Source organism: Rhopalosiphum maidis, chromosome 3, assembly GCF_003676215.2.
Source record: "Rhopalosiphum maidis isolate BTI-1 chromosome 3, ASM367621v3, whole genome shotgun sequence".
NCBI classification, from domain to species: domain Eukaryota; kingdom Metazoa; phylum Arthropoda; class Insecta; order Hemiptera; family Aphididae; genus Rhopalosiphum; species Rhopalosiphum maidis.
The window spans coordinates 64,520,401-64,538,136 of record NC_040879.1 but is presented as its reverse complement, the minus strand read 5'-3'; the positions used below and the strand labels follow the sequence as shown (position 1 = coordinate 64,538,136).

The 17,736-nt window shown below is 27.2% G+C and overlaps 1 protein-coding gene and 1 non-coding gene across 2 annotated transcripts; both read left to right on the top strand.

Annotated features, from left to right (window-relative positions):
• Positions 1–543: 543 nt before the first annotated feature.
• LOC113559485 lies at positions 544–662 on the top strand. The gene has a single exon (XR_003405987.1). It is a non-coding gene; the product is annotated as a 5S ribosomal RNA (ribosomal RNA).
• Positions 663–4,837: 4,175 nt separating this feature from the next.
• Positions 4,838–14,859, top strand: LOC113557245 (protein FAM3C-like). Its single transcript, XM_026962657.2, has 8 exons — positions 4,838–4,979; positions 9,310–9,455; positions 9,549–9,698; positions 10,270–10,420; positions 10,827–11,062; positions 11,508–11,663; positions 11,745–11,840; positions 13,173–14,859. The coding sequence occupies exons 1-8, from the start codon at positions 4,930–4,932 to the stop codon at positions 13,274–13,276; spliced, it is 1,089 nt and encodes a 362-aa protein (XP_026818458.1). The 5' UTR covers positions 4,838–4,929; the 3' UTR covers positions 13,277–14,859.
• The last annotated feature ends 2,877 nt before the right edge of the window (positions 14,860–17,736 follow it).

The following is a 17,736-nucleotide window of genomic DNA, read 5'->3' as shown; positions in this document are numbered from 1 at the left end:
ATACATATAGTATTACCTACATCAAGTATGACGATCATTGTCTGCATATAAAATATTTATATTGATTTATAATCTTAAGAACCTGCATTATACTATAAGTATTAAGTAGGTACCTACTTTGGCTAGAGAATTTCCATAATTTTCTTATTAAAAAAATATATATAAATTCTTAGAAATCATTGTCCAATAATAAATAAAATAAAACAATGTAATCCTATGGGCTATGACATAAATAAAATATTGTTTGTATGCTTAAGGGAAATTATGTAGGTATAGATTAGATGACTTTATTTCACTAAGTATACTCAGCAAAAAAAAAATAATCATTTTTATGTAATTTAAAAAATAAATTTTATTATTATTGTGTTTCTCTAATGTAATAAAATTTTGCATTTCTTAAACCTTGTAAGCGTGTTGCCAAAGTATTGAAAATTGTTATTAAATTATAAAATATGTCGTAATTATATTATAATTGCATTTTATCAAATTATTATTTTACTACTAATATTTTACCTATATTATTTTGAAGAGTAAGGGTCTTTCGCCAACGACCATACCACGTTGAATACACCAGTTCTCGTCCGATCACTGAAGTTAAGCAACGTCGGGCGTAGTTAGTACTTGGATGGGTGACCGCTTGGGAACACTGCGTGCCGTTGGCATTCTTTTTTTTATAATTCTTTCACAAACCTTTAGGATATATTATTAACTATATAATATTCATTATTATTAAATTTGATAGGTACATTAGTATTTTTTTTTTTTTTTTAGTATTAATTCATTTATTATTATTAGTTATTAGTTTGTTACTGACTGTTGTTGATTGAGACATCTTTAATTGTAGTAAATACTATATCTATTTTGACAAAATTAATAACGTCTTCATAATTCCATTAGTATTTATTATTAAATTATACAATAAGAAAAAAATAGATATAGATAAAATATAAACCTAGTATTCTGATTGTGAGTTTTTAATAAGTTTATGTACCTTTAACAACTGTAAGATAAAGTTTCTTAGGAAATAATTGCATATTTATAAGATTATAACAATTAATTGAAATTAGTTTGATTAATTAGATTAAGAATAAGTCTGGCTCGAACAGGGAAACATTTTTTATATTGTGTTTTTAAATTAATTTTTTTCTCAAACAAACGTATAATTAGTAATAAATTATAGTTTATTATAGATTTATCATAATTATAATATTTATATACATGTAATTAATTTTTTACTGCGTTGTAATATTATATAGTTTTGTTTTTGTCTACCTATATATTTTTATCAGATTCATTCTACTCTAAGGGTAGGATCAGTGACGGCACTACTGATTTTGGAGGCCTTGATGATTATGGAACTAGATGGTGAATACTTAATTATTAATAATAAAACGAGTGGACACCCCTCCCCCCCGATAACTGCATTTGTACGGTGTGCCTCCCCCCTAGAGCCGTCTTTTACGATATTTAAATTTTTTAATGAATTACGAGCATTTTCAATTATTTAATATTTTTAACATTTTATACGCATTTTTCGCTGAATAGCATTCAACATTAAATGTAATGCGTTACGAGCAATTGTGATTGCAGTCATCTAGATGTCGTTGCGTATACTGTTTTTTTCCTGCTCTTGGAAATTAAGATCAGTAATCTACTGTCAGTTTTAAGACTTACCCGTCTAGATTTTAGATACATAATATACATATTTTTCTACTTTAGAATTTTAGATGAAAACTTCAGCCATCTATATAATATAATGATATAATTTTCATGCATATTTTTAATAAGACACATACTATAATATTATAATATTTACACACATACATATTCAGTAACTACGGAATCATTAGAATCATATTGTAGGATATTATTAATAATAGTACTTAAAAAAAAAAAATGAAACAGTCATAAAATTCAAAATACCTGACAGACAATAGTCAACCGTTTGTAATTACTAATTAGTAATTAGTAACTAATTGTTGCGATCGCTGCATCATTTCCGATTGGTCAGCTGTGATGGCGCAACACGTGTAAACGATCCAAAGCCACGTTTACTGCACGTATGGTTTTGAAATTATTTAAGAGTTATGAGCATTTTAAAATTGTAAATTTTTTATACATCTTAAAAAACTCATAACTCGCTTAAAAATAAAAATATAATAAAACGCCTATGAGATGCCCTAGATAATGTTCTTAACTTTAAATTTTATAATAGGTCATTTCACTCTAATTTGATAAATTAATATGGTTATAATCATTTTTATGAACGTAACATTTGTTATGTTGCGCGTGGGTTAGAGAGAGACAACAAATACTACGCTGGCATCCTACTTAATACATAGACAATCCTAAAATCAAGGACATGTACCTTGAAGCCAATTTTTTAAACTTTGCATTTTAAAAGGGACGCATACAAGGATTTGTTGACACATGAAAAACGAAAATATTTTTATTTACATAATAGGGGTTGCCATTGACCACACAATATAAGATAGTTATTATAATTATTAATTAGACGTTACCTTAGACCCGTCTGTGCAATGGGCCAAAATTTTTCGGATAACTATGAAAATGTAAATAGTTTTTATTTATCAGAGTTTAAGAAGGCATAAGTTCATGGCATTCAATTTGTCACTGGTAATGCGATGAAATATCAGCTAGTATGATAATAATCATTAAATATTTGAAATTATTCTTAAAATCAGCCTTTTCCACAGACATGAAACAATTATTTTAGCATTTTTGAGATACATTATCAAATGTTTTGTTTTAATATACATAAATATTTAAAATGGTTTTTCAACTGTTACTGTGTAATATATATTATACTATAATATATAATAAATATTTTATAATTATTATTATTCTGTTGGTATGTTTAAAATAAATATAGGTATTTTATAAACACTAAAAAAAAAATAAATAAACTGCTTGATCTATTTAACGTAAGATACTCGTTATTTCAAAAACATTTTATACATTTTTTTCACATAATTTTAAATCATAAAAAACATAATTTTTTAAAATAATATATTTTTCATCGTTGTCATTTCTTAATTTTTTTAATAATTTTTAATGACAACATGCATTTTTAATTCTTTATTTTAAAACTGAACATTTTTTGGATTACTTTGATACATTATTTTGGTCGATTATAAACCAGTTATAAGTATTTAAAGTTTAGATAAGTGTAACAAAATTAGGTACATCGTAAAATGTTGGTCCATTACACTTGTATCTATACTTAAAAATTTAAACATTTATAACTTACTTATATGCTACTAATCCAAAATTTGATTTAGATAGATCGAAATACCAATACCCCTAATAATGTTCTACTTCAAATTAAAAATCAATGCTCTCATTCAATAAAGTAAAAAACTTAAGAAATTATAACCATAAAAAATAGTAAAGATATAATTTATTTCCAAAAATATTGTCTTGTAATGACGTAGTTTGAAACAATTAGTGTTTTACGAGTAATAATTTAACAGTAATTTTAAATATCGTAAAATAGTAAAGATTAAAGCAATATTGTTGAATATAATGATCCTCAGTGAAATGCTATTTTTAAATTTATAATTTGTTCTCGTTACTTTCCAAACGACTGAAAACAAAAAAAAACCAAATACATTTTTAGAAACCAATTGGCTTTTATCACTTACTTATTACGCGTCTACGTAGTTTTGGTTATAATATCACTGAAAAAACATCTCGAAATATTGTTTTATTATTATGACTAAAATCCGGCATAATTATTATTAATTCAAAATTTAAACTTCTAATACAAAATAAAACGTGATGTGTATATCAATCGTTGTTTTGAAAACGGTAACGTGTATCGTAAGTTAATTACTGTTTTTTATTTTATTTAATTTACTTTATATCCATCAACTTTTAATCGTACTTTTTTTGAAAAAAATTAAATAATAATAGTTATACCCACGGTATAATTATAGTATATAAATGAGAATTATTTACACATAGAATGTTATTGCTCCGCAACTTGTTTAAACAATTAAAATATTTTTTTGTTCTGCTGTTTTTTGTGGTTATAATTTTTAATTTTTCACGGAATATTGTTACCGTGATAATACTTTGATGTAAAAAACCCGTAGATATATAATATGCCTGCGGTACGGACATTAGCGGCGTTTTGCCGTTTTCTAGGGGGCCCACGCGCTAGAAATAATACTTCGTTGGGCTCTTCGACTCCTCCCCTCCCCCCTTATACACTCCAAGGTAGACCATTCTGCAAGTGCTTTATCGACCCCGTACAACAAATAGCTGTATGTCCGCGTATAGACCATAATATCGTATTCTTACTGCGCACAACAAATTGCAAATATATGTCGACGAACGCGCGGCGGTCCCTACTCGCGCATACTGCAAAATGTAACCATACGAGCAACTACGTAAAATCGTATTCCGTAGACGGTATAATACGGACGAGACAGCAGCTTTTGGCAAAATACCTATGACGGTTACAAACACGGCTATCATAATAGCAAGCTGTGCGTGTATCGAAACATACGACTGTTTTATAACAATACGATACGTTATCGTATCGGTGAATTATATCATAACAGCACCGGATCGCCGACGACGCGCGCGCCCACTGCACACAGCCGCGGGACGGCGGCGCGGAACGCCGACGACCGCGTCAGCTGACCGGGTGAGAAATCAATACGCGCGTCCTATATTGTAGCACAATATTATGTGATATCCGCGCCGCCACCGCGCGCGGCCCTCGACGACCACCGCCCACCACTGCGCAGGTGTGGTTACGCACGGCGACGACTCGGCCGCGGCGGAGGCCGCGTGATAACAGAGCTACTGTTTGATGTCAACACGCACCTTCTTATCAGCGGATTTGGTTCGAAAACATCGGTAACAGCGGGCCGCTAACCCGTTGACGACGGCCGAGACATGCCGACCAAGTATTACTCCGTGTACAGCCACCGGTACATGATCAGCAGGTAAGCCGCAAGCGTACACACCGTATGATATTATAATAACATAATATTAGGCATACCTATCGTAGGTCTATGTCATTATACATAGGTGTTAGGTATATAACAGCCGGGCCAGAGGATATACGTTTCGAAAGGCGCGAATCGTCACTTATAATTATATGCGCAGCCGTCAGCGACGATATCGGGACAATGCGCGATTTACGTATACGTATTAGCGTCAGTATAGCGCAGCCAGAATTTTTTCAAGGGGGGTGTGCGCCAGTAGCGTATACACTGGTTTCCCAATAAATTCCCAAATTCGTTAGTATATACTATGGACTTAAGTTACGGTTCTAGGGGGGAGGTGTCCAGACACCCAAAACACCTCCCTCGGTTGCGCCACTACGTGTATTCTGTATAGTCCAGGGGTGGCCAAACAGCGGCTCGCATCATGGACTTTTGCGGCTCGCATCTTATCGAACATTTAAAAAAAATAATTTATTTTAATATGAATTTATGTATATTTATATTTATGTACTTATGACTTATTATGTATTTGGTGGCTCGCGAGTCTCTTCTCGCTGGCCACCCCTGGTACAGTCTGTATAGTGTATAAGCAGGACACTGTGCGCTATTAGGTCTAGTCGTACGTTATGCTATTCGATTGGCGTGCTCTCCGATGACCCGTAATAGGTCGCGTTGGTTATCAGCAGATTTCTCTTTTTATTTTTTTATTTTTTTTTGGGGGGGGTAGCGTATCTATCATATTTTTCATATTGATATATATCGTGCGTAACGCCGTGTACGCTTGTTACGTGTGGCATAGTTGCGATGACAATCGACGAACGATTGTGAACAACGAAACTGCGTACACACGGAATATCGGACAATAACGTTATACGTAATAATAATAATTATAATAATAAAGGTATGTACTCGACGAATGTATAAAGTTAATTCAAAAATAGTGTTTACGATATATATTTTTAAGTGATGATTCTTTATTGATCGAGAATAGCAGTAATCAAAATCACATTTATACAACAGGGGGCTGTTTCCCACGTATAGTTGATTTTGAGGAGGCGACTGATTTTAAGAAACTGGCTTTGTTTTAATCCTCTTATAACTCCATTCACTTTTTTCTTATAATTAACATTATATTTTTTAATTGCTTCACCATAATTAATAATATTATCATTATCATTGACATAAATGCTTTAATAGTATTAAGCATCGGAAGTGATTTAACCTCTACTTCTTAATCACATTCCATGACGAAACTTTTTTTACATTATTGTTAATTTTATTATAAAATTGTACGATTGGGTGGATTTTTTTGTCTCTTTGCGCCAATTCTTAAAATATACATCCCTTGCCGTGTTGCTATTTGTTTTGTCGTTATTATAAAAAAAAAAGAATGATATTATGTTAAGTAGGTTCCTAAATTAAGTAGTATGTATAAATAAATCAATAGAAGTATCGGTGTATAAATAAAGATTATAGCTATTCAGTATTTAAGTTTTATTAGTAAACGTTTTTGTACGTCCTAATTTGACTTTAATATAATAAAGTTTTTTTATACATTAAAAGCTTGTAACATTAAGTATTATGAACTACGTGAAGTATCGATGCAGGCACTGCAAAACTACTTGTATTAATGTCGAATAAATTGCCTATAAAGTGCCTTGACATTTATAAATCAAATAATATTATTTAAACTTAAACTAGGTATTATTATAAGAGCGTTAATTCTTTACATTAGTCACTGTAAATTAAATTTATAAAATTATAAAATATTATTTATGATAATATTAGTTACGATTTATTTGAATATAAATAACAACGAAAAGTTAGTAATTAACATAAAAATAAATGTTATAAATTATAAATTTGTAATACGTAAAAATATATTAATTTGTAATTATGAAAAGATTAAATATTTAAATTATAAATAATGTTTACGAACAACTTACAGTATAGTTTATAATCAAAATTATACACGTGTTTCTATGATACTGTAAATATTATTTAATTTTGTTAAAATAAAATATTAACAATCATAATTTATTGGGATTTAATATTACCCTAGTATAAATGTATCAAATACTCACTTTTATTTAAAACTAGATCATTATTTAATTATTGTCATAGTAGACTCCTATCGAAATACATTTAAATTATTTTTTATAATTTAGGTTTTTAAAATATTATATTTTTTTATTATGTTTATTATTTTTCTATATCAATACAAATGTAAAACATTTACACAATTACATAATAAATCCATATATTATAGGCATATCAACCATGTATTGCACTTTAAACTTTCAAGTATCTATAATATCTAGTAAAGTTATTTTGATAGGTAAAAACTTTAAAAAATACTATGATAAATGTTAATCCAATACAACTTATGTAATCACGTACATAGTAAAAGTGAAGGTTCTAAATAATTGTAATAATATTATTATTTATATATTTTAAGTATTAATTATGAAATAATATAATACAGTATAATAATATGTTGTATATTTGTTATAATGGACAAGTTTTTTTACATTTTGATTTTACTTTTATTTAAAATATTATTAATTATCTAAATTTAATTTTAAAATAAACTTAATACATTGGGACATTGATATCTAACACAATTTTAATAATATATCATAAAAATAATCTTATTAAAGGATTTTATTAACTATTAAATATAATCATCGATATTGAAATAGAATCCACAGTGAAAATTTTATAAAAAGTAAATATACTATGTTTGTTTGTCAGACTTTGGACATATGAATAATAAATAAAGATAAAAAAATCAAAGCGTGAATAAATTACTGCTGGGCCATTAATTTTCTAATAATTATTGTTTATCTTATGGAGAATCACTAATCATATAATATATAATAATAATAATAAACTAACAGTAGCGAATAGCGATGATATAAGACATGCATTAGTCATAATATATAATTAATATAAGGTCGTGGTATTAGAAGGTTTTTATAATCTACATTTCGATGAATGAATGGTATATTGTTATTGTCATTATATATGTTTTAAATTGTAGTTCTTGATTTTACAATGAAGTGGGTTTTTTTCTGTGCCTGGTGTTACTTTTTGAAACAGTGAATAGCCTAATTTTTAGAGTACTCTCTTTGACAGTGACACGCCAAAGTATTCCGGTAAAAATATCTCAAAAACCAACATCCCCACGAAAATAATCCATGATAAAATATCCCACGTAAATATTAACTGAAAATTTAAACCTTTTTTTTTTTTTATATATAAAAGTTGCTTAGGCATTAATACAATACAATTATTATTAACATTTATAGAACACAAAAAAATTAACTAAATAATGCTTAAATAAATATTAAAATACTATATTAAAAATTATTAATATACTTATTATAATACCAAGTTATGTACTATTGATTTTAAATATTTATTTTTACTAGTTTCGTCGTATCCTTTTACAACAGCATTTAACCGCTCCTCCAAATTTTTATATTTTCTTTCCTTTTTTTTTGGTTGAGGTACTCCAGCTGTTTGTTGTTATATTTTGATCTCATGTAGATTTTATTCTCGTTTCAACATATTACTTTGCAACTTTTATAACACAATAAAATACAATTATAAAGATACTTAAGCTATTTATACCATGGAATGAACTTTTTTAAACAAAGTTCTACCGTAAATATTAACCTGTAAGATAAAATACGTAGCTAGTCATATTTCTTGTATATGCAATATTGTTATTATAATAATTTTTATATAATAAACGATTTTTTTTTTTTTGACAAAAATTAGTTCAATTTAAACCTGCTATATTTATATTATAAAAATAAATTAATAATATCAATATAAATGTATAAAACATTATAATTAGAAATATAAGCTGATTGATATTTATCGTTTTTCGTACACAATAATTAAACATTGAATTAAAATTGAATACTGCCATTATATACTATATAGTAATCTACTCCATGTCGGTGTACCAATACACTCAATATATTTTATAAATCAGAACGAATTGTTTATGTTAACAATAAATACGATACAATTTAAACATTAAGTAAATCTAATTAAAAGTAAATTTTTCTTCATTTTAAAATAAAAAATTACCATATTAATAATACTAATAACAAATATAATATTGAATATAGATAATTTTTAATAATTTATTGTTATTATATTATTATTTTACACAGTATAATGTATTTACTTGCATAAATTGCTAATTGCATATGTTAAATTATTGAAATTAATTATTACCACATTTGTATTTGTATTAAATACTAATTAATCATTATTACTTAACACTTAAAAAATATATTTGTCTTATTAGGAATTTTAGTAGAAAATATAAGAGAAAGGACTCATTGAGCCTGTTGCCGGTTGTACGTGACTTGAGAAACGGGGCCGGCGATAATCTAAGTGATCATGGTTACAACAGAACGAGAAAGGACGATTCGCTCTGCGACATCCTGTCGAGTAAGCCAATACGAACGATGGTGAACTTCACGGAAATAATGTTATTTTTTCTTTGATATCCTGATGTGTTATTTTTTTTTTTATATAAAATAGGTCCGTCATTCCGATTCGTTATCTGCTTGATCATCGTAATGGTTGTCTTACTATACAAGTCGCTTTACATGGATTATTTCCACTTGAAGAATGAAAAATCTTCCATATCGATCATGAAGACTTCATGGAACTCTACTAAAACGTTATACGGTCGGTAAATACGTAAAATTTATGCGTAATTAAATATTTAATTTATAAAATAACTTGTAGGTATAGTGTATTTGTGTATATATTATATATACGCATAATATTCCTATTGTATAAGTAGATATTATACGTAAATCGTAAATCCAAAAATGTCAAACTATGTAAAAATATGCACTAAAAACTTTGAGTATTTGATCACCAATATTGTGAAATGTATTTTGTACTTACTAAGCATACGATAATGTTAACAAGAAAAAATATGCAAATGCATGAAAGTTCTTGCCCTACTATAATCAGTCAATTAATAATTGACTGATATATCTACATATTAGTTAATAATTTAACGGTTAATAACTAATGTGCACATATAATATTTAATATCAGAAATATTATACCTACCGAGGTTAATTTTAATTCATAATGAGTATTAATATATTTTTAGATGAGGCATACTTAATTAGTGTTCTATTTTAATTGGCAATATTATGTATAATAATTTTTTGAACAAATTTAAAATCTGAAAAAGTAATAAATTTTTTTTCAGATTATAATTAATTTATGTTTGTAATTTTAGGATACGATAACGGAAAACCGACAATTGAAGTTATCGAAATTTTACCAAATTGTGGATTACAAACCATTTGCTCAGACAATGCTTTTCCAATTCATATATATACAGGAAAAAATAAAACCGACTTTCCGAGGTTGTGTATTATGGGCAAATAGTATGTATCAAAACTGTATTTTTAAAAACGTATAATATTTAATAGTCGTAGTTTAAATTTAAAATACTTATCGTTATAATTATCGTTAATCATTTATAATAATAGTTTTACAATTATTTTAATTTTTATTGATTTTCATATCTATTAATTATTAGGTTCTATAAATGTTTAATACATTTTCAAACCTAATATTTTCTTGTTATGATTCAAGTTTTAGTAAACAGTGATTAATTTTATATAATATAGCCCCCCTTTCAATTGTTTGTGTCAGCTCTAAACAATGGATTCAGAATCGTATACAAAAATATTAAAACACTAGAATTAAAAATATAATAATAAATATTTTTTACTTACATAATAATAAGTATTTGGTATAAAAACTATATGTTTTTTTAAATGTATTTAGCGTTATGTCATTCAATCGGACTGCAGGTGGTCGTGGTATCAACGTAGCTGTGATAGAGTCAACTACATATACCATCATGGATGTAAAAAACTTTGATACGTATGAGTATAATAGTTCTAATTTAGATGAATGGCTTGACCACATGGTTAACGTTGGGGATGTAGTAATATTTTTTACATTCGACGAGGCATCTAAAAAATTAACAAAAAACACTAGAAATGTCTTATATAATATGGGTAAGTATAACTAAGTGTACCTATTAAAACAATATAATTTAGGGCCATACTAAACAAAAAAAAAAAAAAAAATTATAAAGAGAATAGTTAAAGATAAAAGTCTAATATATTAAACTGTATTTATTATGGGTTTATATTTATACACATTCAGACTGATTTCGTATTTCATTAATAATTTTTCACCGTACCTATACACAATTCAAACAGTAATAAAATATTAAAATTATAAATCATCTATAACGTATGTAGGTTTATGAGTATTATTATTTTTCAAATTCTTTATGTATACTTGTATATTTTACACGAATGTTGCATGAAAATAATTATTAATTTGGAAAAATCTCTAAAAACACTTATAATTTCATTTTAAAAGATTAATTTAAGTGGAAATAATATGACATAGCCTACAATAACAATGATATTTTTTTGTTTAATAACAACTCAGGGAGTGGGAAAATTCAAGACTTATGGTACAGATGCCAATGGTACATGGTGACACAAAAAGGAATTCAAGGCATCACGCCGTATGAAAAAATTACATACTCGCATAAGAACAATTGGGCAAATGTATTAGATGAAAAATTATGTGTTCCATTTCAAAGTAAATTAGGAATATTATTGACTATTGTCAACCATTATAATATGGATTATTGTTATGGGATGATTTTTTTTCGATTTACAGTAACAGGAAATCCAATTGTATCCGATGATTTATCTAATCAACAATTGTCGTTTTGTAATAACACATTTGACGAGTACACAATGTATTGCAATGAAAGTAAGCTATGAATCATTTAATTATTTGTTGATACTAAAAGTTGATTTATTTACTATAATATAGGAAATCATACGTAATAACATTGATTATAAATACTATAGTATTTTCTTCAAAAATAAATCATACATGTATATACTATAATCATTTATTATTATGATATTATTTCATTTAATTTAACTATCTGTCAATTCGTTGTTAATTTATAATTAAATCAAATATCCAACTTTGAATAAAATTTTAGCTTCATATGTAGATATGAACCTAACCTATAAGAAATACTTGTGAGGAATATTTTATTACAATTTGAAGCCTTTGCTATTGAAAATATATGACGTCTTAATAACTATATATAATATAATTTCCATGATTTTCTTTAAAATCAAATTATGAGGAAATTGTATTTAATACAATTTTCAAATGTATTTTTAAGTTTTTATACATGTATAAAAAAATTACCTACTATATCCAATTGACCAGCAATCACCCTTGAAGTTGAAGAATGGAGCAATATTTTTACTGTAAAAAGTGTCTTTAGGCACACCAAACGTAAGACATAAAATAATAAATAGAATTCACTACGCTTAAAATCTAAAATTTTGTTTCAAAGCTGCGTCCTATCTGAGAAAACATTTTTTGGCGAACGTACGATTAAATATGATTGTAAAATGTTTGTTATATGTGTACGCAGATTAAGTTTTTCATTTTCGTATGCTTTGAATTTTTATCTATGTTTTGTTATTCGTTTGATATTTTTTTTTAGTCTCACAAAAATATACTAAATAATTAAAAAACGTAACGTTATTATTTTTTTTAATAAGTTAAGGCTTTAATGACATTTGCCTTTAAATTAGTATAGTTTTTTTATACTTATTAATTTGCAGACATTAATTTATTCACAATATATTTACATGGGTTTTGGTAGAAATTAAAAACAGTTTGCCAAGAAATAGATTAAGTAAAACTAACATTTTTATACCAAACTATAATTATTAATTTATTTATCTCTCGAACCTAAACGATTATATTAATTAAAAATTACTAACAAATAGATAAATCGATATATTGAGTATTTGTTTGTAATCAGTGACCACGACCGACAATCGTTCGGCTAATTACATTCGATTCGCGTATAAATCTGTTGATAAATTTATTTTTCTATCACTATAGTGAGTATACTCACATATTTTATATCCGTTTATGTTTTTAATTTTTTTTTCATCTTCGATTTATCATTGTAAATAGAATAATTAATACCACCAACACCACCACCACCACCATCGCATCCGCGTGATTGACGGGTGAAATAATGATATAATATTTAATACGTTGCAGGTAGTGAACACGCCGAAAGCGTTAGTTACGAATACTCGAGAAGTGAGTCCCGAGAAAGTCATCGAACAACAACAACTAGTCGATTGCTCGATCGAACGGAATAAATAGGGTAATCGCCACCGCGTTGTTATAATATATTATAACCAATATTATAATATGTTATTGATATACCAGTAGCGAATCTGTAGGTTGTTCAAGGGGGTAGCTAATTTTACAAAATTATTTATACGATGTATTTTTTTAGTAATATATTATATTTATGAGGGATTTTTAATATGTGAAATTCTATTGCCGACAAATACTTATGTCGATATAATTCGTTTTATTTTATTTCGTTTCGGTTTATTCGTTGTATACATGTGTCTCTTTTACGTATTATAATATGCCGCGTACAAACGATACTACGCAGTGTAACGCGCCAATTAGTTTAGGTTCATATATATACATGAGCGTAGTAGGCATACGTGTATATATTGATATATTATATATTATTGTTATATGCATGATATGCAATTCAATATTATATAGGTTATTTTTGCTATTGAGGAATAAAAATAGTAGCGAGTATGATGATAATTCCATCACGGTGGTACGCGGAATATCGCCCACGCATATTATAATAATATATCAAACATATTGTGTCCAATCCCTACATAACACTGCTGCGGCAGCGGTCTGCGGTATACAGCGCGTCGATGACGGAGACCACTCGACGATTAATCAAACGATTGCCCTTTCGACGACCCTTTATCTCTTTCTTTTTTTCCCCATTTTTTTTGTTCTTTGGGCGCGTTAAACGATTTCACACGGGCTAAGTTTTCTGAATAAGACACCTATAAAAGTAAATTATAAACAGGATACACACCAAATCCGAAGATAATCGAACAAAAATGTGGGTAGACTGCCCGAAGTGACATTGTAATACAATACACATATATACCTATTTATATCATGTAAAATGCGGTGTGCAAAACCTCCAAAATTATTGTGCCTTTTAAACGCTTTATTTGATACCTGATTTCAATTCCTTTTTTTTTTCTTTTAATATAAAATGTCTATAACCACAGTTTATGACAGGATTAATATATATTATTATATGTGCATTGGCGTATTATAAATGTAAAATGTCAAGTATGATTTACTCAAGTTTCATTCACAACTATTTCTTGAAAAAATTACCCGTAAGTACATGTATAGTACATGATATAGGTACGTTGAAGTAAATACTAATTTTTCAGTTTATACAAGCATATGCTACTTAATACAAAGTTTTCGATACAATCAATAACAAGCACAGTGCTAAGTAATCAAAGAGTATTTTGGTAATTAAAGTAATTAAATGTAGGTAATATAAGATATATTTTATTGTTTTCAATTACAATAATATATTAATATGTATGTCAACTCAAAAATTAAACTTATTTGTTATCTTCTTTATCTTAAAGCAAACTTAAGAAATAATAAGCATTATTATACACAACAGTGCATCTACTTTCAAGACTGCAATTAAAATTTATGTTTTTGCATTTTTAAAATGTTTAACAATAAAATAGCTGCAGGTAGAGGTAGATATAGGTAGCTACAAAAGTTACAATGATATAATATTTAATATATATTTATATTTGTTTTAAATATTAAAGTATTTAACCTACTTGTTTTATCATGTATTTACGGATAATGGTTTGGAACCAAGTAATGTTATACATATTTAAATATTTTGTTAAAAATATAATAGTGAATAAAATTAGTATCTATAGTATAATTTGTTCAAATGTTTATATTTAAAATTATTAATAAATTGTTAAAAATATTTATGATTGACAAGTATTGGATTAAAAATTAAAATTATACCTCCTCTAATTAAATTAAGTGATAGTATTAATATATAGGTACCTATATATTTGTTATATAATTATTTTGTATTTAGTATTTACAGGAAGCGACGGTTTGAAATTTAAATCTCCATGAAATTCATTACAATCACTTTTGAATTTTTATATAACTAGAAATAATATTTTTTTATATCATATAGGTATCACATTTATTTTAAAATAATATTCTAATACATGGAATAGAACAATGGTAATATTTTATGGAGTAAACCAATGACTTATTATCATGCTTGATGCTCACTTAAATTTTTATTTTAATAATGTCATATTTTGATTCTTGGAACTTTTTAGGATGTTTAAACTGTTAAAGACATTTTTTTTTTCAAATAGAATACTAATTAAATTATTTTTTGAAAATGCACAATTATCTGAACTAAAATGTGATACAGTAAATATTGAGTTATTTAACTTTTTGTAGTAGGCGGTATATATATTTATTTATAAACAATTTAACGGAATTAGATCCTTTATAACATAATAATTAAATGTGAACATTTAATTAAATAGTTTAAATAATTACAGATAATGTTTCAACAATAGGAAAAAAGAAATAAAATAGTTTAATTTCCGTATTCTCTATCAATTGTTACTTTTGTAAGCTCTAATGTACCCCAGAGCTTTTATTGTTTTATTATTTGTACGTTAATGATTTACCTTCTGTTTTTTAATTCCTTAGTCAATGTATGTTCGCCGATAATACAAAATTGTATCAAATTATTAAAAATCAAGGTGATGTTATTAACTCTTAAGCAAATATGAATAAATTCAGGTGTAGCCACAATTTTATTACCAGTTAATATTGAAAAACAATATTTTATAATTTTAAATTATAAAATTAATAATACTATTATCATTAACAAAATTGAATCTATTAGAGATTTGGTGTTTTCTTTGCTAATACTTTTTTTTTTTTTTAATAACACTAATATATAGTTATAAATAAAGCATTTAAAATGCTAGGTTTTATGTTAGGGAATTCTAGTGAACTTGTAAACGCTCATAAACTAAAAAATGCTATACTTTTTTCTTGTTAGGTCTAGTATAAAGTTTGGTTCACTTATCTGGAGATAAAATCCGACTACCAAAGGCCTTAACAATATTCAGAATAACTTCTTAAAATCTACTGCTTTTCGTTTAAACTTACCTATCTCTAATGACTTTTTTTAGTAGCAGATACAATTTTTATTCAGTTATGTAAAGTAAGACGTAAGTTAACCGATGCCGTCATATTCATTTATCATATTCTTGATACTAATATCGAATGTTCAAATGTATTAATTAAAACTGGTAATTGTACTCACAAATATGCTATTAGAAATTAAAATTTATTTTTCGTACCTTTTTATAAGTAAGAAATATGTACCGATTTGTTTTTGAATGTCCCGCGAAAGTTTTAGGATGAAAGCTCTACATAATATTATATTTTCAAACTAATATCTTATTATGTATTTATATATACGTTCGTATTAGTGATGGGCGATCTGAATCGATCTTTTGAATTGATCCCCGGGACCCGATCTTTTAAAAGATCGATTCATTTTAGATCGAATCGAATTGTCGATCCGATATTTTATGTGAAACGAATAAACATTTTTGTGAAAATTGAATCGCATCGTCGATCCGATCCGGTCTTTTATACTAAAGGGCAAAGGCACTAAACGACTAAACTACTAAAGTCTAAAACTAAACGATTGTCGATTGCCGATTTAAATGCCAGTGCCACCACAATGTTCCCGGCTCCTATAGCGCGAGCCTCGAGATTGGTAACATTAATTTATTGTAATAATTTTTATTTATCTTTTATTGTTTCTTTTTCAATGTTCATATACAATTATATATTATTATTAAGGACCTAGGTCCGTTAAATTGTTTATAAAATAAAGTAAAAAATTCAATAACCTAATGACATCAGATGTATGTACTTTTATTTACTAAAAACACTTTAAAAATTTAGATGTATCATTCTCTCCTGTGACAAATTGGACACTGTCCATTGAAGTGGTGAGTTCAAAAACACAATTGCACATAGGCACAAAACCCGTAAGACCTTTCCAGTGTATACGCGCTCCGAAATCAAGAGCCAAGAGGGACTAGGTAAGGGGTACTCGCATTGACATTAATGAGTATGGACTATGGAAACCTAAACTAACCTTTATATATTAATTGTTATTTGTTATGACCTCGGGCGTGACAAGGGAGAACTAGAATATCACGCGACATTTAGTGATTAAAAATTTCCGATGTTTTTAGATCGATCTTTTGTGAAACGATTCATTTAGAGATCGATCTTTTTTCCCGATCTAGATCGATTCAAAAGATCGATTCACTTTCGAGAATCGCCCATCACTAGTTCGTATTATTATATTCAGCACCTATTGATTTAAATTAAGTATTGTGTATTTTATATTTGGTTATTCTGATTACTATTTTATATCATACATCGTGTTAAAGAGCTTGTCTCGTAAAATGAATAAAAAATAAAATAAAATAAAAAAAATCAAACAAATCGTCATGTCTATCTCATAAAAATTAAAAATATTATTCTTTGTATAGTTATAGCTTTAATAGTAGGATCAATAATTATCCCATTATCAAACTTAAGGTGTAACTGCAGTGTACCTATTGTCGTGGATTTTTAACGACATTTTGATTTTTAAGAAAATTATAATATC

Coding starts and splice junctions, on each gene's coding strand:
- LOC113557245 (XM_026962657.2), top strand. CDS start 4,930: ATGCCGACCAAGTATTACTCCGTGTACAGCCACCGGTACATGATCAGC. Junction 9,456..9,548: donor GCTCTGCGACATCCTGTCGA/GTAAGCCAATAC, acceptor TATATAAAATAG/GTCCGTCATTCCGATTCGTT. Junction 9,699..10,269: donor CTCTACTAAAACGTTATACG/GTCGGTAAATAC, acceptor TTGTAATTTTAG/GATACGATAACGGAAAACCG.